This window comes from Hyperolius riggenbachi, chromosome 2, assembly GCF_040937935.1.
Source record: "Hyperolius riggenbachi isolate aHypRig1 chromosome 2, aHypRig1.pri, whole genome shotgun sequence".
Lineage (NCBI taxonomy): Eukaryota > Metazoa > Chordata > Amphibia > Anura > Hyperoliidae > Hyperolius > Hyperolius riggenbachi.
In genome coordinates, this window is record NC_090647.1 from 531,872,012 (window position 1) to 531,896,608 (window position 24,597).

The following is a 24,597-nucleotide window of genomic DNA, read 5'->3' on the forward strand; positions in this document are numbered from 1 at the left end:
TTGAACTTACTTTTTGTAACAACACCTTCCAGTCGTATAATATTGGGATGCTCGAACTGACCCATGATGCTGGCTTCACTCAAAAAATCACGTCTCTGCTTTTCCGTGTAACCGACTTTCAGAGTTTTAATTGCTACACCAATTTCTTTTTTAGACGGCAGTTTCAGACGACCGCTGCACACCTCACCAAACTCTCCTGGGGACAAAGAATGTGTAAAAACTTATAAAACACACTAGCATCACAAAAAAAAAAAAAAACCCCACAAAGCTGTACAGATAGTCACCGGTTTACAAACTTGCCCCCTTCTGTGCTACTTTTGCCACCCACCATTCTGTCCCCCTGTGTCCTCAGTGTGAAGCAGAATTATATTTTACTGCTTTAAAACTTTTTTTGAATTTTTTTTTTAAATTAATTTTCTTTAAAAAGAAAGAAGAATAAACTGTTTTTGACTTATTTCCACAGAATCAAATTTCACAATTTGGGAAAGTTTGTATCGTTGGGTCATTCGTAAGTCAGTGTTTTTTTAAGTGGGGGCCTACATGTATACATTGAGAGCATTAAAGTGTACCTGAGGCAATTTGACATGATGAGATAAACATGTATATGTACTGTACAAAACATATTAATAACCAGATCTTGATTTATTTTGCTGCCTGAAAGTTAATTTCTAGGCCTGCAAGTGACAGCTTCTGTCTTGTCGGTACCTTGTCAGGAATATAGTAAACATCACTGATAAGTAAATTACAACCATTAAAGTTTTCTTGGCAGAATACAACTTCTGAGGGCAGGGAGAGATATAAAATACATGAACTATTGACCTTTTTCTAACTCTGGGATACTTAATAGGCTGCTACTGAGTAGAGGCAATGAAACATTCAACCTACTTTGTAAATGTTTATACATAAAATATAACCCTAGGATACTTAAAAATATATAATTGTTTATCGCATCAGTTTATTTTCACCTTGGGTTATATTTAAGCAGGGATGGTCGTAGTCAGCCAACTTCGCTGCGCTGGAACTACGCGTAGTTTTACGCAATTATGCTTCACCAAACTACATCTTCGAAATCAAATATTCATTTTGTATGCATTTCGTAGACTATGCGTTAAAATATGCAATTACGCGTAGTGCGAAGCGTAGTGTATGCGGATGCTTATGCCCGTATGCAGAAAATTTTACGCATTAATTCCTAGTTAAATGCTTATACTGAGAACTCTTCTATGCGTACATTCCCCTTTCCAAAGTGTAAATTTGTAAGCATACAATCGCACGCGGAAAACGGATTCGTAGTTCACTACGCAATACACTTGTTAACTACGCATAGTGGGCGTAAGCTACGCGTAGCGGTACTTCGCTACACGTAAATTCGCAAGCGTAGTTTTGAAACTTTACCTATGAACTACGATGCGTAGATGCGAACTACAATGTGTAAATTCGCACTGGCGTAGTTTCTGCTCATCCCTGTATTTAAGGGTTGGTTCACATGGGATTCTGCTGAGCTTTTGCTCAGCATCGTGTTCAAACGCCTTTGTTTTTTCAAGAACGCCAGCATTTAACAGCTAAGCTTCTAATGTCTTTTGAAGGCTTTTAATGGCTTTCAGTGCATAGCTTTTGAGAGTGTTGAGTTTAAATTCTGGGTGGCTTTTGTTGGCTTTCATTGGCTTTTGCTGGCTTTCAAACGCAACGCCAGCAACAGCAAACAGCGTCTAGAAGCTGCATGTTGCATTTGAGACAAGATGCCGGGATCTACTGACAAGTCTTTTATGAAAGCCTGCAAAAGATCCCACTAAACGCTCTCATTCACTTGCATGGGATGGCGCCTGCAAAGCATCCGTGTGAACTGAACCAGCCCTAAGGATGCAGCATCTACAAACTGACGTCCGGAGCTGCTAACAGCAGTTATGGAATCAGCGGGATGTACTGACATGGCAGAACCGTACATTTTTTCCTAATCATTTAAACAACATCGGTCAATCCGCCGTGTCATCATAACGTAATAGGAAAATATTTCATTTTCAACATGATTTATTTAGTTTGCGCTCGTACTGACAGCTGAAATGTTACTATTACATCGATATTTACAATGTCATTCCAACATCAACATGACCTCAGCTATCCCAGAGCTTCCGATATTACTGGCCGCAGTATAAAGCTGCTTTTGTGCAAATAATACTTTTACGGTTAGACTCTGGGGAGGGCTTTGAAAATACAAAAGCGAGAAAGGGGTGCTGCATATTTCTTGCTATATCTCATATTTAAAGCGGGACTCCGGAGGCATATAGTAGAATGTAGGAGATTATTTAGGATACTCACTTTTAGGTCAATTATCCTAGTTTCAGCATGAGAAACACTTCCTATTGTATGTTGCTGTATATTGGTATGTAGCCCCACCCTCCCAGTGATGTCATAGCCTAGGCTGTTAAGCTATGAAGAATTCTCCTCCCAGAGCATTATGGGGAACCAGGCATCTTTTCTACTAGTTTTGTAACGCTTAGTATACATTCTGCAGAGCTGCACCTGACGGCACTTAAAGCAAAACCTGGAGGTAGGAAACATATTTCAAGTTTGATATTTAAGATGTCACCACCTGTGATCTCTGCCCACCCATCTTCTGATTCTTAAGTCGTTGATGTGCTGACCAATGACTGATGACACAGCAGCATCCCTAGTAACTGGCTGGGGCAGTGGAGAACAGGAGAAAACACACAAAGAGCTGCCTCTGCAACTGACAGAAACAGTAAGGTCTCTTTTCTATAGGCAGCTGAACTGCTCACTTGTGGCGTCACGAGTCTTGAGTGTCCCGAGTCACACAGCAGACTCCTATTCAAGGCAGGATTTATAGTTTTTATGCCCCTAGTCCAGTTGTGTTGCGACTCCCCTTCCTTATGCAGGAATGCCCCTCCCGTTCTATGTGCAGCTCCCTCTTCCATGTGTAACATCCATGTACTGTAGCCCCTCCCATTCCATGTACAGCCCCCTCTTCCATGTGTTACATCCATGTACTATAGCCCCTCCCATTCCATGTACAGCCCCCTCTTACATGTGTAACATTCATGTACTGTAGCCCCTCCCATTCCATGTACAGCCCCCTCTTCCATGTGTAACATCCATGTACTGTAGCCCCTCCCATTCCATGTACAGTACCCTCTTCCATGTGTAACATCCATGTACTGTAGCCCCTCCCATTCCATGTACAGTACCCTCTTACATGTGTAACATCCATGTACTGTAGCCCCTCCCATTCCATGTACAGTACCCTCTTCCATGTGTAACATCCATGTACTGTAGCCCCTCCCATTCCATGTACAGTACCCTCTTCCATGTGTAACATCCATGTACTGTAGCCCCTCCCATTCCGTGTACAGCCCCCTCTTCCATGTGTAACATCCATGTACTGTAGCCCCTCCCATTCCATGTACAGCCCCCTCTTACATGTGTAACATCCATGTACTGTAGCCCCTCCCATTCCATGTACAGCCCCCTCTTCCATGTGTAACATCCATGTACTGTAGCCCCTCCCATTCCATGTACAGTACCCTCTTACATGTGTAACATCCATGTACTGTAGCCCCCCCATTCCATGTAAAGTACCCTCTTACATGTGTAACATCCATGTACTGTAGCCCCTCCCATTCCATGTACAGCCCCCTCTTCCATGTGTAACATCCATGTACTGTAGCCCCTCCCATTCCACGTACAGTACCCTCTTACATGTGTAACATCCATGTACTGTAGCCCTCTCTTTCATGGATGGCTCTCTTGGACATTAGCTTCCCTTTTTCCTGTGTTACTCCCCATTTTCAGCCTCCTCTTTCATATGTAGCAACGTCTTTTTACGTCCAGGTGCCCCTTGAGCTGCATCCCCCCCAAGGCCAAGGCCTTTGTGGCCTTTCCAAAAAATCGGGCCCTAGTGCACATCTATAAATATGTATAAATCAAATGCACATCTATAAATATATATTTATTTTACATTTTACAGTCCCTCAGTGGTCTTTTATGAGGATGAAGGCAGGGAACACACTTGTCTTTCAGTTTTCTGCGCCCGTTTTTCTGCGTACGTTTTCTGCACACCAAGTGTGTTTGTATGCAGGAAAACGTGCACATTTTTCCACAGCAGCGGATGTAATTGACACAGGAAACAGAAAACGAAATGTGTAAAATCATGATGCGGAATGTCGTTTTTTTTTCTGCATGCACAAAAACACATGGGGCTTGGTTCAGTAAATCGTGATAACTGCTACCATAGCAGTTATCACGCGAACTGGCGCTCGCAAACGATATCACACCTTATCAAAGTTATCACGTTACCAAAGATATCACATGTTAGGCTTGATTCACAAAACCGTGATAACTCATATTACGGCCGTGCGCGTTTTCACACGCAATCGCAAATGTTTGCCCACGATTGCGCGAGAAAATTTGCGACTACGCAAAACGCTTGTGAAAAGTAAGTTATCACATTTCAGTGAATCAAGCCCGATAAACGAACGTTTGCGTGCGATCAACGTGGCAGAGCGCGTGATAACTGCTGTGATAGCAGTTATCACGCTTTAGTGAATCAAGCCCATTATGTGAAGTAGCCCATTGCAGGGTCGTAACAATCGACCCTGCAAGGGATGAAGCAGCAGGGGGGCCCAGAAGTCACAGGGACCCCGTCCTTAGAGATTGAAAACTAAAGGCGAGGAGAGAAAAAAACGTTCTGCTCTCTGTACAATTGTTCTAATGACTGCGTCTGCTCAGCCACTAATAACGAATCATACACAGTCGCTATTCAGTGTGCAGGGGGAGGGGGCACCATCCAAAGTTTTGCAGGGGGGCCCAGTGATTTCTAGTTACGGCCCTGGCCCAGGGCCAGATTACCGACCAGGCAACAAAAGCAGTCGCTTGGGGCCCCATTCAGAGTCAAAGGGGCCCCATTAGCACATAAACCAGCCCTTGCCATCCTGTCAGCGGTGGCTGGATGGTATAATGGTTAAAGGGACTCTGAGCAGTGCAGTAACTATGGAAAGATGCATATCATTTTAAAGCTCTTTTTCTCCCCTTTCCAATGATATCTAAACGGCTGCTCTATGCCTTTTAGTTTTCGATATTTTCGCGATTGAAATCGCGGCCACAGGACGACTTTTCTCCAAAGTCAGCGGTGGCTGGATGGTATAATGGTTAAAAGGACTCTGAGCAGTGCAGTAGCTATGGAAAGATTCATATCATTTTAAAGCTCTCTTTCTCCTCTTTCCAATGATATATAAACAGCTGCTCTATGCCTTTTAGTTTTTGATATTTTTGCGATCGAAATCGCGGCCACAGGACGACTTATCTCCAAAGTCAGAGGTGGCTGGATGGTATAATGGTTAAAGGGACTCTGAGCAGTGCAGTAACTATGGAAATATGCATATCATTTTAAAGCTATCTTTCTCCTCTTTCCAATGATATCTAAACGGCTGCTCTATGCCTTTTAGTTTTTGATATTTTCGCGATTGAAATCGCGGCCACAGGATGACTTTTCTCCAAAGTCAGCGGTGGCTGGATGGTATAATGGTTAAAGGGACTCTGAGCAGTGCAGTAACTATGGAAAGATTCATATCATTTTAAAGCTCTCTTTCTCCTCTTTCCAATGATATATAAACAGCTGCTCTATGCCTTTTAGTTTTTGATATTTTCACGATCGAAATCACGGCCACAGGACGACTTTTCTCCAAAGTTGGCAGCTCGATTCAGCACAATGCAATGAAATATAAGGAACCCAGGGGGATATAATTACAAACATCATGCTGGTAGGTGTGAGGATGTAATGAATTAGTTGTGGGTATGCTTAAAGGCATATCCACAGGCACTGCTTGGAGTCCCTTTAAGGGCTCTGCCGCTGACACAGGAGACCAGGGTTCAAATCTCAGCTCTGCCTGTTCAGTAAGCCAGCACCTATTTAGTAGGAGACCTTGGGCAAGTCTCTCTAACACTGCTACTGCCTATAGGGCGCGTCCTAGTGGCTGCAGCTCTGGCGCTTTGAGTCCACCAGGAGAAAAGCGCGATATAAATGTTATTTGTCTTGTCTTGTCAAATGATGCCGTGCGCTGCTGATTGTCTTCAGAGCCAGGCTCTCCTCCTAGGTCCCCCTCCTGCTACTGTGCGCTCTGCCGCTGCCCACTCCACCCTCCCTTCCCACAGAGAACCACAGCTGCAGCAAGAATGATAGCAGCAGATGGCAAACGCTCACTCACCTATCCATGATCCAAGCAATAGAGATCCCGTCATCTGAAACCCATCTGTCTCTTCTACAGTGCAGCTGCTCGCTCTGAACTTCCTGATTCTCAGATCAGACATGAAGTAGGAAGTAGTAATAGTAGTAGTAACAGAGCGGCAGCACTCTAGAGACAGATGGGCTCCGGATGACGGGACCTCTATTGCTTGGATCGCAATAGGTGAATGTGATTCATCTGGTGCTATCATTCTCCCCCACTGCGGCTGCCTTCTCTGCTGGACTATCGTATTCACTGGGATGGAGGCTGCATGGTGGCTGTCTAGTTTGGGAGGAAATCGGTTGTTCGGTGGTGGGGGTGGTTATGTAATTCTGTCTGGGGAACGGCTTCCGGTTTGGCGGTGTCCAGAGCTTTCTGCTATTGCCAGGCTGGAGATGCAGGGGGAAAATGCTGCTGCTGTGATATCTGGCGCCCTCTTCACAGGGGTGCCCCAGCCCCTGAGTGCAAATGTCCCAGCCATTCATCTCTCACTCTGCATTTTGCCGCTGCTATTCCCTGCATTGTGCACCCACAGAGGAAAGCGGGCTGTTGCCCATAGCAACCAGTAGCTCGGCTGCCCGGTGTGTGCGACATATTGCTGTGCAGCTGCATCTTCTGATTCTATTACGACATGATGGGAGGGCCCAAATCAGTTACTTTGCTTAGGGCCCCATTTAGCCTTAATCCGGCTCTGCCCTGGCCCATTGATTAACATGAGTTCTCAGTTTTTCTGTGCAGAAAACGTGTACGAAAACAGTCAAGTGCGTTCCCTGCCTAAAACATCCATCTGTTATATTTACTGACATGAGATTTGCATTGGGTCGAGATTTGTATGCATCCTGGTATGTTACTCACCCGCTCCAATAACTTTGTCGATGGATATGCAGGCCGAGTCCAACTCTTTTGCAAATTCATGCACAGCCTGGCTGGGATCTTCATAGGTATGCGGGTCGACGTAGGTCCTGAGGCCTGGGAATTTCACTGTAGGAAGGAAAGGCACAAAAGTGAATCAAGGAGGATTTTTTTTGTGAAAAGGGGAAAAAATAAATCAATACTTTGCAAAGTGAAAAGGTAAAAAATAGAATAGAGATCAACAAATGATTGATATTCGCCATGTAATTTGTTCATATTGTTTGATCCACAATCAGCCTGCACGTAATCATCTTTACTACTGGCAGACATGAAAAAAAAATAGACAGCACCAACTGCCTTATCTATAACCACACCCCCTAAGAATTCAATAGGCTAAATGGTTATTTTTTTTATAGATATACATATGCACATAGGGAGATACTGGTTGCTTGGCAGTTGGAAAAGACATTATTTCCCACAATGCAACAAGGCTCACAGACACAAAACTGTCCTGACATCGTATTCTGGGAGGAGTTTCACCACAATATCAGCCATACAGACCCCCCTGATGATCTATTTGAGAAAAGGTAAAGATTTCTCGTGGGAAAGGGGGTATCAGCTACTGATTGGGATGAAGTTCAATCCTTGGTTTCAGTTTCTCATTAAAGTGTACATAGTTATTTGAGATGAAAAAAAGACTTACGCCCATTGGGTTCAACCAGAAAATACAGTACACCACCAGCCTGCTCCCTCACATATCCCTGTTGATCCAGAGGAAGGCAAACAGACCCTTACAAGTCATGGCCCAATTATCCTCAAAAGGTAAAAAAAATCCTTCCTGACTCCAGATGGCCATTAGATAAGATAAGATTCTGAACCTTGGATCAACACAATTGTGATTAAACCAGTAGTGTCATAAACTGACATGTGACACGGGGGCATGTGCACAAAACATTGGTAAAACTGCTGTATACAGATAGAACATGGCAATTTTTCTAGTATTCAGGACAGTTAGTTGTTGCCACGCTACTTTAGTAACACATATGTTGCCAGGGTACTATGGGCTATGCAAGAATAGTGTAGAGCACGGTACCCTAATGCCGTACAAAAGGCTTTTTTACCGTTAGTTTGTGCACATGTCCCTTGATGAAATAAACATACAGTAAGTACATGGTGTACTGGTCCTACTAATAACTTGTCAGATAACTATTTGTATTTATTTTGCACAAGCTAATGGCCAGGTGTTGTCCGGGTTTCTGATTGGCTGTGTCTCCACCTCCTTTTCTGAATTTGAACCCCAGTCACCCAGTGACCAACTGTACCAGGTTTGATTAAAAGTGCAATAATGGCAGCAATTAAATATTCCCCTTGAAAATTAATAGGTGAATTTTGATTGGCTTTTGCAGACTCCACCCACTTTTCTGGATATTAATCCCAGTCACCAAGTGACCAACTGTGCAAAGTTTGAGAACCCTACCATTAACAGTGCAAGAATGACTGCAGTTGACATTTTCCCAGTGAAATTTGTATTTGTCTCCACCCACTGATGACCCGGCATTGCCTGGGTATGTATTTGGCTGGTGTTGGCTACGCTCACTTTTTCTAACCCTAATACACAATTACTCAATTACCAAGTTTCTTAATTTTGCGGTCTTTGGCATCAATAATTTGGATTGAAATGAAACAAATCTGATTGGCTTTTGTAGGCTCCACCCACTTTTCTGAATATCAATCCCAGTCACCCAGTGACCAACTGTGCAAAGTTTGAGAACCCTACCATAAACAGTGTAAGAATGGCTGCAGTTTAAATTTTCTCAGTGAAATTTATATATGTCTCAGCCCACTCTTTGGTTATAGGGATAAAAAGTATCCTATATGTTATTCCAGGTTATGTACTCTTTGTGTGCCAAATTTCATTCAAATCCGTTCAGCCATTGTTGCGTGAATTAGTAACAAACATCCCCACTTTTGCATTTCTAATACCTGTATTAGTGGGATTGCAAAAGTTTCTAATGGTTTTATTCATGCAAATGAGGCAGTGCAATAGCAGTTGAATGCAGCCCCGACTCCTCTGAAACATAAACAGAAGCCAAAAACCTTCTATTTGGCTGAGAAAACACAGTTGGTAACACGACAGGGCTGTAAAGTTCACCTCAAACAGCTAGTATTTGTTTTATTTTGCTGCAGAACTAGGCAGCTTTTACATCAGACCGAGATGGCTGCTTGTTTTAGAAATTCAGAAGTACGTCTCTCAATTATACTTCATTTTATGTTTGATTCTTTGATCCTGTTGGACACCTCCTGTTGAACCTAACTCAGTATTAGTCACCCCAATCTCCCTTGAGGTTCAGTGACTACACCCCCATGCCTAACCTTAAAGAGAACCCGAGGTGGGTTTGAAGATTATTATCTGCATACAGAGGCTGGATCTGCCTATACAGCCCAACCTCTGTTGCTATCCCAAACCCCCCTAAGGTCCCCCTGCACTCTGCAATCCCTCATAAATCACAGCCACGCTACTGACAAACAGCTTGTCAGAGCTGGCTGTGTTTATCTCTATAGTGTCAGTCTGCTGCTCTCCCCGCCTCCTGCAGAACTCCAGTCCCCGCCTGCATCCCTTTCCTCCCTGCTGATTGGAGGGAAGGGACGGGGCAGAGACCAGAGCTATGCAGGAGGAGGGGGAGCAGCTGAGACTGACACTACAGATGTAAACACAGCCTCACAGCACGGCTGTGATTTATGAGGGATTGCAGAGTGCAGGGGGACCTTAGTGGGGTTTGGGATAGCAACAGAGGCTGGCCTGTATAGGCAGATCCAGCCTCTGTATGCAGATAACATTCTTTAAACACACCTCGGGTTCTCTTTAACCTCCAACCCTGGATACCTTAACCGCCCCTCCCTCGATGTCTAACCTTAATCACCCCGCCTCCATGCATAACCTTAACCACTCCCCCGCAGCACAGCTCGCCATAGGCTTCCACAGCTCGTGGTTGCACACATTTTCCATTTCCCCATTGGCCACAGTTTTTGCCTTTAAAGCTTAGTCACTTTGAGTATAAATACTGATTAAACAATCTATTATTAACTTCCTTGGGAACTCACTCGTAGAAAAGGAAAAATCTCAACGGCTAAATAAGAAGGAATATAAGAAGAAATAAGTAAGAACAAATAAATAAGAGAAAATAAAGAGGAACATTTCTTTCTCCGCTAAGCCAATATTATGTCGTATGGGAAAAGTTACCCACGGATGCCAATATGAGACATGCAGAGATGTGCAACTCAAACAATAACAAGGATATGATCTATATCTCTCATCTCCCATTACTCTCTCAGCGGACTAAATCAATGTCCCCTCGTTTTGACTAATTGATACGATGTCACACGCCAGCCACCGACGGCGGTTTTATTATTGACCTCGTCTCACGGTGATGCATTTCTGTCTGTGTAGACAATGCCTTGCTGCTTACATTTCCTCTGTGTGATTTTATCTGCCATCGTTATTTTACGTTCCACATTCATATTTATTTTGAGGAGGAAGTACAACTGACGGTTGTAACCGGGACGGCAGAAAAAAAATGTAATAAATAACAGAGTTGGTGGTTCACCCCAGACGCTCAACAAGTTTAATTAATTTCTTATAATAAATGGTCTCGGCTGTTCCGCGGAAATAGGCTTTAACTCAACGGTGGACTTGGCGATGGCTGTCAAGGATTTGTAAAGTGTTAAACGACAAATGATTTTCAGAGTTAGGGCAATCAGACGGACAAGTCAGTAGTGATGAGCAGAAATTACATGTTTCAATTCATGTTTCAAAAAGACCTTGTAGTTTGAGAAAATTGATTTGCATTTTTAAAATCAATTTCTCAAAAACCACAAGGACTTTTTGAAAAATGACTGTAACCACTATTCCTTATCTTCAAATGTAGTAAATTTGGTGACAATAGCATGTGTTGGGGCTGTACTATTCACCGCCAAAATCGGTACAAAATTACATGAAAAATGACCCTAAAATTCATGTAAACTTACGAATGATTATACAAATTCAATTGAATTGACAATTTGTAATTGCGTATAGGCGTAACAGCAAAAATTAATGCGAAATTTCACGTAAACGTAATTAGCTGATTATGATCATAACTACCAGTTAGCCGGAAAAAAAAGCGTAATAAATAACAGAGTTGGTGGTTCTCCCCATACGCTCAAGTTTAATTAATTTCTTATAATAAATGGTCTCGGCTTTAAGTCAGCGGAGGACTTGATGATGGCTGTTGTGGATTTGTAAAGTGTTAAACGACGAATGATTTTCAGGGTTAGGACCATCAGACAGACAGGTCAGCAAGGGAGAAGGAAGTGATGATTTCTCTTATGGAGAGGTGGTCGCTTTGTTTGCCTGTTACGTCGCCTAAGCAGGCCGGTTAGTTTAGGGTCGGCGTGTTATTACAGGAGCCATGTTAGACGCTGATGAATCGTTCTATTGTATGAAAGGTGCTATAACTCGCTGCCCGTAAAAAAAAAACAATACAATTAACAAACACTATTATGGCCAATGTCAACATTGCCCCTGGCGATGCCATAAACTCCCTGGTAATGATCATTCAGAGCTTTGAGACGGCAACACTGGCTCCCTCGGGGCACTATAATATCCACTTAAACATTTGTCCTTCACTTGTGATGTCAGATGGTGACTCTGTTTATGCTTATGTGGAACACACGGCATCATAAAACAGGTTGTTAAGCAGGAAAACACGATTGCAAGCTGATAATAAGATGCATATATAAATATATTTGTTTTTTTTTATTAGACTACTGAGATCCAGCATGATTTAAACTTTTAGCGTGAAGCGTTAAAATACTACCGTTCACCATGTAATCACTTGTAAATGTGTCCTTTTGTTGATACCCCATGGATACGTGTTAAAGAAGGGAACCTGTGAAGTTTGCGATGGCCAAATGTAGATACTTACCTTGGGTACGGGAATCCTTTGGGTCTTCCAGTGGCTTTCCCTGTCCTCCTTAGCCAGGCCGTGCCAGACCTGAGACCATTGAAGCGCTACTGCGCTGTGCCTCCACAGTAGCATGGACATGCTCGGAGAAAGCTGAGCTCTATTGGGTCCATGCTACTGAACAGGCAGCTCTCGATTACGCAGTAGCACGAACCTGATCTTGTTCGGCTTTTCCCGCAAAGCCTGAGTGGGTTTGTGTTACTGCGCATGCGCGAGCCATCAACAAGCCTCGACAAGTGGTTTTGTGGACAGGACAGCACTGGAACAGGCCGGTGGAGGTGGACAAGGGAAGCCTGTGGAGGATCCAGAGGCTTCCATATCCCAAGGTGAGTACCCATTTGGAACACCTTTTTTTTCTTACAGATTTCCTTTAAAGCTAATAGGAGTCTTTTTTAAAAAAAAAAAAGAAAAAGAAAAGAAACCAGATAGTTACTTAAAGAGAAGGCAGGCTCTGGATCCTATAGAGACTTCCCTCTTCTCTCCCACTGCTCTTGTTGCAGTGGCAGTTCCTCCATTTAAATCCCCCACCACGGGGGACTTTGGAAGTCTTTGGAAGCCAAGTCAAGGCGGCTCCATACTGCGAACCTGAGAAAGAGGGTGTGCATGGAATGGCCCGTCTTCAGGAGCACTCGGGCTCCTGAAGACTTCTGTAGCCCCCTTTTGGCGTCAGAGAAAGCAGCATTTGACCAAATTGGTTTTGTATTAATGTAAAGTGGGGCTGCATCCAACATTTTGTTGGGCAGGCCTCCTCAGACCACTGTTAAGTTCATGTAAACTTAGCTCCACCCATGACCACACCCACATTCTGGTGCATGTCCACACCCATTTTTTGGCTGGAGTGCCCCGGAGCTCTTAGGATCTTAGCAACGCCCCTGGGTCGAATGCTGCTACGGGGAGCCAACGCTGTAATGGGCATCGTGTAGGCTCTATAGCAACCAGAGCTTTCTCTCTCCCTAGGTAAGTATCTGGCTTTTTTTTTAAAGATTCCCATTGACTTTAATATTTCTCAACCAGGATCCCTCAATCAATTCCTTTAAGCTTCCTCAATCAGGTTCCCTGAAACCCCAGGGTTCCTTGAGGACTTTGTAGCGGTTTCCTGGCATTTTTTTTTCCTCCAAGCTGAGCAGCTTCAGCTGGCAGGGTGAGAAAGAAAACTACCTCGCTGGATTCTGCATCTTCTTCACCCACTTTCTGCCCATAGTGAATTCCAGCTTCCTCACTTGTTCATTACTGGCGCAATAATCATGTGACTTCTATAACACATTACCGTAAAGGAGAATGTCACATGACATGCATTGGGAGCCTAGGGAGGGACATTTTCTGCATGCTTTTTACTGGGGTGGGGGGCAGACAGATACTGTTCGCACTCCTTAATGGCGGAAAGTGGGGGGCAGTTGGGTGGTGAGGGCATAAGGTGGAGGGTTGTTTTTTGCAGTAAAAAGTCTACAACCTGCTCTGACTGTCTGCCATAGAACCTCTAAGGCCTTGTTCACATTGTGTTCCATCCGCGTTTGGCGTTTTTTGATGCAATTTTTATTTCCGAATCCTGGCAATTACCTGCGTGCTGTTTTTTATTTATTTTTTCTTAACTACTTTGCTAATCGGTTTTGCTGACCGATTGCATTTTTTCACTTCCTGACGGCATTGAACTGTCTCATAGAGAATAATGGTGTAAGCGTTTTCAGGGCGATTTTGAAAAATCGCCAGCACTTAAAAAATGTGAAAAATGCCTCTAGTGTGAACAAACCCTAAAAGGGTCAGGTCAGATGACTGCCTTGCCGCTGAGATCTATATATATAAAATCGGATGTATGTATGTATGTATGTATGTGTGTGTGTGTGTATGTGCCGCGATCACGCAAAAACGGCTTGACCAATTTTAACGAAACTTGGTACACAGATCCCTTACTACCTGGGATGATATGTTCTGGGGGTCTCGCGGCCCCCCTGCACATGTGGGCGGAGCTACAAACAGCTAATCAGATTTCACCCATTCAAGTCAATGGAAAAAATGTAAAAGGCTGCCATTCTCACAGTAATCAAGCCAGAGTCCCCACACTTGGCACAGTTGGTCACTTGGTGACCGAGGTTACAAATCCAGGAAAAGTGGGCGGAGCATAAAACAGCAAATCAAATTTCAGCCGTTCATTTTACATGGTCAAATGTAAACTGCAGCCATTCTTAGACTGTTAATCGCAGGGTTCTCAAACTTGGCGCACTTGGTCACTGGGTGAATGCGATTAAGATTTAAGAAAATGGGTGGAGCCTACAACAGCCAATCAAAATTCACCTATTGATTTTCAAGGGGAATATTTAAACTGCTGCTATTCTTACACTTTTAATGGCAGAGGCTTCAAACTTGCTACAGTCAGTCAGTGGGTGACTGGGGTCCAAATTCAATAAAGGGGCGGGGCCACATACAGCCAATCAGATTTCCTTGGTGGATAAACTGCTTCAAATCACACATTTCTGATGCCAGGAACCTGAAAACTCACACACTTGGTCACTGGGTGACTGTGTGTCAAGGTTACAAAAAGTGGGCGGAGCTAAAAACAAATTTCACTGGGAAATATAAACTGCAGCCATTCTTACACCGTTAATAGCAGGGTTCTCAAACTTTGCACAGTTGGTCATTGGGTGACAGATTAGGATTTTGGAAGGTGGGTGGAGCCTACAACAGCCAATAAAAATTCACCTTTTGATTTTCAAAGGGAATGTTTCATCTGCTACCATTCTCTTATAATGGTAATAGCAGATGCCTCAAACCTGATACAGTTGGTCACTGGGTGACTAGGGTCCAAATTCAGGAAGGGGGCGGAGCCACAAACAGACAGATTTGTTTGTTTTTCAATGGGAATATACAAAGTATTGATACCAAGGACCCCAAAGCTGATAAACTTGATGATTGAGTGACTGTATGTCAAGGTTAGAAAAAGTGGGCGGTGCCAACAACTTCATTTTTTACATTGCAGGGTTCCTAAACTTTACACAATTGGCCACTGGGTGACTGGGATGAATATTCAGAAATGTGGGTGGAGCCTACAACAGCCAATCAAAATGTACCTATTGATTTTCAAGGGGAATATTCACATTGCTACCATTCTTACACTGTTAGTGGCAGAGGCCTCAAACCTGATACAGTCAGTCATTGGGTGACTGGGGTCCAAATTCACTAAAGGGGTGGAGCCACAAACAGCCAATCAGATTTGTTAGATTGATTTCAGCCATTCTGTTATTGGCAGGGTTCTCAAACGTGACACAGTTGGCCACTGGGTGACTGGGACTAATATTCAGAAAAGTGGGTGGAGCCTACAGCAGCCAATCAAAATTCACCTTTTGATTTTCAAGGGGAATATTTACATTGCTGCCATTCATGCACTCTTAATGGCAGAGGCCTAACATCTGCTACAGTCAGTCACTGGGAGGCTGGGGTTTAAATTCTGAAGGTAGCGGGCCAAAAACAGCCAATCAGATTTGTTTAATTTCAATGGTAAAATGCAACTTATTGATGCCAAACACCCCAAAGGTCATAAACTTGGTCATTAAGTGACTGTATGTCAAGATTAGAAATAGTGGGCGGAGACAAAAACAACTAACTTTTTACATGGGGAAATGCAAACTGCAGCTTTTCTTACAAGGTTCTCAAACTTCACACAGTTGGTCACTGGGTGACTAGGATTAATATTTGGAAAAGTAGGTGGAGCCTACAAGAGCCAATCAAAATTCACCTATTGATTTTCAAGGGGAATATTGAAACTGCAGCCATTCTCACACTGTTAATGGCAGAGGCCTCAAACCTGCTACAGTCGGGCTTTAAGTGTTTGGGGCTCAAATTCAGTAAAGGGGCGGAGCCAAAAACAGTCAGATTTCTTTGCTGGATAAACTGCTTCCATTAGCACAATTTTGATGCCAGGAACCCAAAAACTCACAAACTTGGTCATTGAGTAGTGACTGTGTGTCAAGGTTACAAAAAGTGGGTGGAGTTAAAAACAGATTTTTCTGGCAAATTGTATACTGCAGCCCTTCTTCACTGTTAATGGCAGGGTTTTTAAACTTAGCATAGCTGGTTACTGGGTGACTGGGATTAATAGTCAGAAAAGTGGGTGGAGCCTAAAAACGGCAATCAAAAATTACATGTCACTTTTCAAGGAGAATATTAAAATTGCTGCCATTCTTGTACTGTTAATGGCACAAGTCTCAAACCTGGTACAGTTGGTCATTGGGTCACTGAGGTTCAAATTCAGAAAAGGGACAGAACCACAAACAGTTAATCAGATTTGTTTCATTTCATGGGAAAATACAAATTATTGATGCCAAGGACCCCAAAACTCACAAACTTGGGCATTGAGTAGTGACTTTGTGTCCAGGTTACAAAAAGTGGGCGGAGCCAAAAACAAATTTCACTGGGAAAGTGTAAACTGTAGCCATTCTTAAACTGTTTATGGCAGGGTTCCCAATCTTTGCCCTGATGGTCACTGAGTGACTGAGATTAATATTCAGGAAAGTGGGTGGAGCCTATAATAGCCAATCAAAATTCACCTGTTGATTTTCAAGTGGAATATTTAAATTGCTGCCATTTTTACACTGTTAATAGCAGATGCCTCAAACCTGCTACAGTTGGTCATTGGGTGACTGGGGTTCAAATGCTGGAGAGGGGTGGAGCCACAAACAGTCTATCTGATTTGTTTAATTTCTATGGGAATATACAAATTATTGATGCCAAGGACCCCAAAGCTCACAAACTTGGTCATTGAGTGTTTGTGTGTTAGGGTTAGAAAGTGGGCGGAGCCAACACCAGTCAAATACATACACAGGCAATGCCGGGTCATCAGCAGGCATGGTCGGAAGAGCCAATTTCCGATTCCGCGGTAATTCCGCATACCGCCACTACCGAAATTCCGCTTCCGCTACATTCCGGTGGAATTCCGTTACATTCCGCGGTATTCCGCCACGTGCACTTTCCGTATTTTTTTTTAAACGGATTTCCGTAAATTTAGGAGGAAATACTCAATCGCTCATTTGAAATATCTATTGTTAATAAAATTGATTTGTATTTTGTAAATTTGGATAAAAAAAAGGTTGAAACCGTTATTTTAGCGCGGTAACTTTCCGCTGATTATGATTGGTCAACTCATTCCGCATCTCCTGATTGGTCAATTCATTCCGATTCCGATTTTGCCGGAATTCCGAATTCCGGATTGCAAATTCCGAATTCCGCGGAACCATCCGGAAACCCCAATTCCGACGGAATTTCGGAATTTTAGCTTCCGCGGAATTCGGAAGCCCATGCCTGGTCATCAGTGGCTGGAGACAAATACAAATTTCACTGGGAAAATGTAAACTGCAGCAATTCTGTTAATGGCAGGGTTTTTAAACGTTGCACAGTTGGTCACTGGGTGACTGGGATTAATATTCAGAAAAGTGGGTGGAGCCTACAAAAGTGAATCAAACTTCACCTATTGCTTTTCAAGGGGAATATTTAATTGCTACGATTCTTGCACTGTTAATGGCACTGGCCTCAAACCTGGTACAGTTGGTTATTGGGTGACTGGGGTTCAAATTCAGAAAAGGGGGTGGAGCCACACACAGCCAATTAGATTTGTTTCATTTCAATGCAAATTATTGGTGCCAAACAATGCAAAGCTCACAAACTTGGTCAGTGAGTAATTGTGTGTTAGGGTTAGAAAAAGTAGGTGGAGCCAACACCAGCCAAATACATACCCGGGCAACGCCGGGCAATCAGCTAGTGTTTACATAAAATGAGGCTTAGAAGACAGCAGTATCGCTGTATTGCTCTTCATGGCTTGGTTTTTGTTGTATACAATTCATAAGATTGATTCCTATACATGGAAGGACTGATTCCTCTACATGAAATGATTAAAAAAAAAACATAACATAGAAAACAAAGTCATTTTTTTTATTATTTCACATTTACACCCTTTTTTTTATATATTGGGAAACACTATATAAATAAGAAGTAATAATATTTTAAACGATTATGAATGGTTTCTGCCTTCCAGACGTCATTTTGTCAAGAATGATACGGTTATGAAATAATTCTCTTGAGGCTATAAAGATTACTGTGGATCTGTAGGAAAATCCAGGTGTTCTACAAGACCCTCTGACCTCTATACAGAGCTAGAATAGAGTTCTGCAATAAATAATATAGAAGTAAACCGGGTCTAAACACAGTTAAACTTCACATAAAGGCAAAGTCCCAATAGCAGACAGCTCTGATCAGGGGGTAACTACAACTCATGGGGCCCCCAGCAACATTTAATGGGGTCCCCCAATGTTTTACACAGTTTCTCTTGCCTACCCCTGTTAACTCTCACTGAGCACCTCCTACAAAGGGTCTATACAAAGGTAACATCCAGAGTCCATATTTTGGCAATTCGACTGAGCCACTGCAGTTTAGTAAGTGCTTTTGTAAGAAATAACTGAGATTCTCCCACAGGTAAATTGACTAGTCCAAAATCTGACAGATCTGTCAGATGTTTACAACCTTTTGTAGGTGGCAGTGTCATAGGATAAAAAAAATGATAGTGCATTTTACTCTATTATTACAGCAAAGTCCCTAGTATCCGGCACCAGGGGTGATCGCCTGATGCCGGATACATGTACTTGCCGGTTACTGGAGAAACCCCCCAAAAGAGAACAAACCCTCCCCCGAAAATACTCACTAAGGGCCCGTTCTCACCTGAGCGGGAATCGCGCGATTCCCACTCACGGCAAACCGCTAGCGGTTCTGCAAAAACCGCTACACAATGTAGCGAGTGGCAGTGAACTCACTGCCGCGGTTGCGGTTAGCGATAACCGCAACCACGCTGCATGCAGCGGTTTGCTGGCTACGAGCGTTCCGCGAGTAGCGATGGTGATTAGCGTGCAAAGCACGCTAATCGCGATCGCTCCAAAACCGCCGCAGTGTCCAGTGATTTTTCCACGCTAATCGCGGGAAAATCACTCCCGCACTGCGTTTATAAGTGTGAACGGACCCTAAGCCTCCAGCAACACGCTGCAGCCTTCCTGATGCTCCTAGTGGCTCTCCGTCATCTTCCGTGCACGGAAGCCGACATGTCACCTGACCTACACCAGGTCGCGTGAAACGGCAGGAGTCATGTACGGATGCCGGAAGTTGTTAGGAGCAAACAGGAAGGCTGTAACACGTCGCCGGAGGCTCGGGAGTATTTTAACAACTGAAAACACCCCCCAAAACCCCCAAAACAAAGTCCCCATTATCCACTCAGACATGCCGGTTAGTTGAGACTTCCGGTTGCTTCAGTCCCGGATATTGGGGACTATGCTGTATTATTATTATTATTATTATTGATTTATAAAGCATTAACATAAATAGGAGAAATGTTAATTTTATATTTCTATGTATTTCAAACGTTACCATTTTTTTTTCCTTTAAAGAGGAACTCCAGTGAAAATAATAATATAAATGATTTAGTCAGTGTTTTTTCATTGTAAAACCTTTCCTCTCCCTGATTTACATTCTGACATTTATCACATGGTGACATTTTTACTGCTGGCAGGTGATGTCACTGGAAGTAGCTGCTGTTTTGGCAGTTGGAAACAACTGTAAACAGCTATTTCCCACCATGCAACGAGGTTCACAGACAGGAAATTGCCAGGACCATGGTCCTCAGAGTTTCCTGTGGGAGGGGTTTTACCACAAAATCAGCCATACAGAACCCACTGATGATCTGTTTGAGAAAAGGAATGGATTTCTCATGGTAAAGTGGTCAGACTCATCAGCTACTGATTGGGATGAAGTTCAATTCTTGGTCACTGTTTCTCTTTAAATACACAATTATGTAGAATAAACACATTAGACACATTGTAATGAAAAAAAATATGCAGCCTTACAACTTTTTACTTTATTATGCATTAGATTTCTTCATTGGTCAATTACGGTACATTGTATGACATGTCCTCTTCTCTTTTAGAGAGAAAAAAATAGTACAAAACATTCTTACCCACAGAGCTGTGTATCACCATCAAGCACAGATTTGTACCTTTGAAATAGTCTATACTGCCACTTCTGGTTATGAGAACCCTTCGTCCCCCCCCCCGTCCCCCCCAGGGACAAGGCAGGGTTACCGCAAACAATAAACATTCCCACAAGATTATGTTCAGCGTTCGCACCTTCTAAAGTGCAAATTATATGAAAACGAGAATGCTCACAATCTGTCACGTTTCTATGGATGTCAGAGAGGTGAAGCCATGCATCTCACAACAAAGACTGCATCGGGATTCAAGATTCCATAAACACGCTATCTGACTCACTGAGGATTTAACTAAATGTCTGTAAAGTATTGATCTTATTAGAGGTTTTCATGCCTGACGTCTCAGCAGATGAGAGGCTGTTCTACCGCGAAAACTCTGCATGTCTGACGGGATTAGAACTTTTTTTAATCAAAAGCATGACTACAGCTGCAGCCGTCCCTGTCACCAAACCGCACAACATTATAGTTCACGACCCAACAAGCTTACAGTGTAGCTAAACTTTCAGTGAAAACTTTATTTTTTGTAAAGTTTAGATTTTATTTAAAGGCTTACTGTCATCAAAGTTCATCAGTAGTCTAAAGAATTAAAAATAATTCACATTAAAAAATCATCATCCGACTGGTTTTAAAGGGTTAAAACTCATGATTTCCACTTCATTTAGCTGCTAATCGATAAACCTGCTTTTGCAGGTGATCAGAAAGATCAGATTGAGATGGAAGTGTACATCCTGTGTAAACAAGGCAGAAAAAGCTTCTGCTGTATCCATGGTGGAAGCAGGGAACTTTATCTCCTCTATTTGATCACTAATTACAATTATAGTAGTACAGCTTATAATTTGTCCTGCAACCAGCAATAATAGCTTCAGTGAGGTTCAAATATCGAATCAAAAAATATCAAAACCGTCTCATATCGTTTCATATTCATTTTTTACTGTTTAATATTTTAAAGGAAAAAAAAAACAATTGAAGACGATACCCCTTTAAGGTTACCTGAAGTAAAAACAAAAAACAAGTGTGGGCGGGGAACGATTAGATACCTAAGTAGAAGAAAGCTTCTGAATGGTCCAGAGGCTTCCTGGCTCCTCCTACACCCCACCGCTCCTGTGCTGGGTCCCTCAACACTCAAACCGGTCACTATAGAAGGCGCTTTGAGTTTGTCAGGAGAAAAGCACAATATCAATGTTATTTTTCTTGTGTCCTCCACAATACCTGACTTGGGGGTCTTCTAAGGAGGCCATTGGCCAGTTTACCTTTACAGCAAACACCGGCCCTGCTTGTCGTAAATTTCATAAACAACTTGCGGGCAAAACCGACATATCAAAATAACATAATATAAATCATCCATTTAATATATTTTGCTATTACCTCACAGCGCCGTGGAAATAGTACAGTCATGGCAGCATTACGAACAACGCTTTATAGCCTGTAGTGCCCACATCAGCAGAGAGTTTGATGAGTAAACCGATAAGCGTGTGTCCAATTAACCACAGAACAAGATTGCGCTCAATATGCCATGCAAGGAATCACAGAGAGAACAGTTGGTCAGATATTGGACCCCGGGCACCAGCCGTCCTTTTTGGAGTTTATGCCGCAGAAAATAAGCTTACATGTGCTACGGCAACCCGGGTCTCCGGAGGCTGGCAGGAGCCGGAGTACAATGGCCGTAATCTCTTCACACCAATAATTAGGGGCAGCACATGTCGTAAATGAGGGTCTGTCATGAATAACAGATAATAAACACATGCACATGTGTTAAGCCTCCTCTGTTCTGCAATTCGTTCTGTGCAAACACAATCATTTCCCCGCTCCTTACAGCAGCAGGATCCACCCCGGGGCTATCTACAAGCAAGAGGTGCTAGCCAGACGCGGGACAGCGGAGGAGGTGACATACTTGCTCCGGCCTTTCACAGGAAGTCATGGGATTTTTAATCTTGCCGAGCTCTGTACAGAAAATACAAAGAGGGGACACAGAGAGCCCGATATAGTGAAGTACTGGCAAAAGTAGATTAATGAAAAAGCAAGTATATTATACTTACAAACCAGGGTTACCTCTCAGGCAATCACTGTATATGCAAGTGGGGAGATTGGAACACTGGAGATCCAGCGCAGGAGACTTGGGTGCAGCCAGCGCCACCATAGGCCGTAATAGGAATTACGGTTGTAGCGGCGCACAGTGAGTAACTTCGGCGCCATTAGAATACGGAGCTGAAGATACTTTTAAAACATTGTAATTCGGCCCCCAGCAATAGCTGGAAGCCAAATTACATCATTCCCCCACTATCCACATGGACCTGGAGGGAGAATAGTAATTAACGTCAGCGGGAACTTGTGCAGCAGCAGGATAAGCCATATACTTGCTGTATCCTGCGCCCAAGTCTCCCGGCAGCAAATCCTCTTGCACGCAGGAGATTAGACCTGACCCCACTCAGGATTAAGAATCGCTCTCCGTAGATCAGAAAAAGGGGACAACAACCTTCCACCAAGAAACTTGGCTTTGATATAGACCAGCAGATGTTCTCCATCTAATTGCCTGAGGAGGCGGGGTCCTTCCTGCGAAACGCTTTGAACCTTGGATAATGTAAAAAAAATTACCTTGTTGAACAACATCCACAGTATCTTGTGTCTACTTGGAGGAGGTAAGTCCACTGCTACCTCCTCTATTTTTAAGGTTCTTAAGCTGGCCACTAACGGTCCAATTTGTAGCGAAAAATCGTTCGAGCGATCAGAAATTCTGATCGGATTGGTTGTAAATAATCTCCATTGGCGGACACAATCGATTATGAACGAGTGAAAAAAAACGTCACCAAAATGAATTTTCGTCAAACGAAAATTTGGATTTTCTTGGTGGTCGTGATAGATAGCAAGCAATGATTGGTTAGTTGATGGTGTAGTGAACGATTTTTCGTCCGATAAAGAATTTCTGATCGCTCGAACGATTTTTTGCTAGAAATTGGACCGTTAGTGGCCAGCTTTAGTTATTTTTATCCTTCTGGCGCCTCTGTTTCCTTGTACATTGTCCAGAAAATAAAGAAAAAACAAAAACGATGGGAAAATGTCTGCTCAGTTTAAAGGATGGTTTTTCCTCTCTTGCATTTATTGACTTTGCGCTGATCTGCACGACATCATTCACCAAACCTAAATAAACGCTAAAGATGGAATCGCCGCACGCACACGACAGTGTTAGTATTAATGAACGCCATTCGGCAATGACAGCCCTTGACAGAGGCAAAAGGAAGAATGAGCCATAAATATCTCTCTAATGTAGCTGACGTCTATTTTAACGGTAAAAATAGACACTAGACTTAAAAGATAAGTGCGGTTCTGCCGCATTATCTTATTTAACTGGCCAGTAATAATAAAAGGAGAATGGCGTAATACCCATAAAGTCTGATTAAATCCGAAACTGAAGAAGGCATATTTTAATCACAATATAAGATTATAAGTAGGGATGGTCAGGAATGCCGATTTCTGATTCCGCGGAAATTTCGATTTCTGTCAATGCTGATTACCGATTCCGCAAACTTTTGATTTTTGTTTTCCGAGTTCCGAGTAGTATTTAAAAAAAAAAAAATTGCATTCTCTGATTGGCCAAATACTTTTGAGTTGACTCAGCATTCTCTCATTGGTCCAGTGCTTCCGAGTTCTGTGATTGGGCGAAAACTACCGAGCTGCAGTAATGTGGTATTTCCACAGAAATCTGATCTCTGAGTTCGGCTTTTCTGATTTCTGGGTAGTGATTTTTTTTTTTGGTCAATTTTTGCAATCTGGCCAAATACTTATGAGTTGACTCTACCTTCTCTAAATGGTCCAATGCTTCTGAGTTCTGTGTTTGGGCTAAAATTACCAAAATGCGGTAATGCAGTATTTCCACACAAATCCGATTTCCGAGTTCCATTTTTCGAGTTCCGATTGGAAATGCAGATTTCCGATCAGAAATGTGGAAATTTAAATTCCGCGAGATCTGAATGAGCATCCCTAATTAAAAAATAATATACACTCACAGGCCACTAAGTACACATTGCTAGTACAGGATTGGGCACCCCCTTTTGTCTTCAGAACTAGCTTTACCCCCTTGGTGGTGTTCCTAAGTGTAGCACGGGGTGAAATTTCACAGCAAATATCAGTAATCCTGAGTCACACTCAGGAGACCGCTGGGAGGGCCGTGTGCAGAGTGTGCAGCAGAGCTCTAAAATCACTCACCTCCTCGGGATCTGGCTGCATCAGCCCGTCTTCTCTGTGTCCCTGTGTCTATGCCGAGATTGCCATTTGTCACATGACAACAGATGTCGATCTCAGCATAGAGATGGAGCCTGGAGCCCCCCCCTGGAGGACAGAAGGAAGACTTGGAGCCTGTGGCTGGATTATGGGAAGGTGAGTAATGTACGCTTTGCTGTGCACTCTGCATAGTGGATGGAAAGGACTCTCGGGTGACCTATACTCTTAGGCTACCAGTACTGAGGGAGGGGGGAAGCACACTTTGGCTATCTGCACTGGG

The 24,597-nt window shown here is 43.1% G+C and overlaps 1 protein-coding gene across 3 annotated transcripts in view; it reads right to left on the minus strand.

The window, feature by feature from the left end:
- Window positions 1-24,597, minus strand: part of EPHA3 (EPH receptor A3) — a 501,294-nt gene that overhangs the window by 37,734 nt on the left and 438,963 nt on the right. For all 3 annotated transcript variants that reach the window (XM_068270665.1, XM_068270664.1, XM_068270666.1), the window contains 2 exons: window positions 7,092-7,217; window positions 11-196 (listed from right to left, as the gene is read on the minus strand). In XM_068270665.1, coding sequence (XP_068126766.1) covers window positions 11-196; window positions 7,092-7,217 — 312 coding nt within the window. The remainder of the gene's footprint in view (window positions 1-10; window positions 197-7,091; window positions 7,218-24,597) is intronic.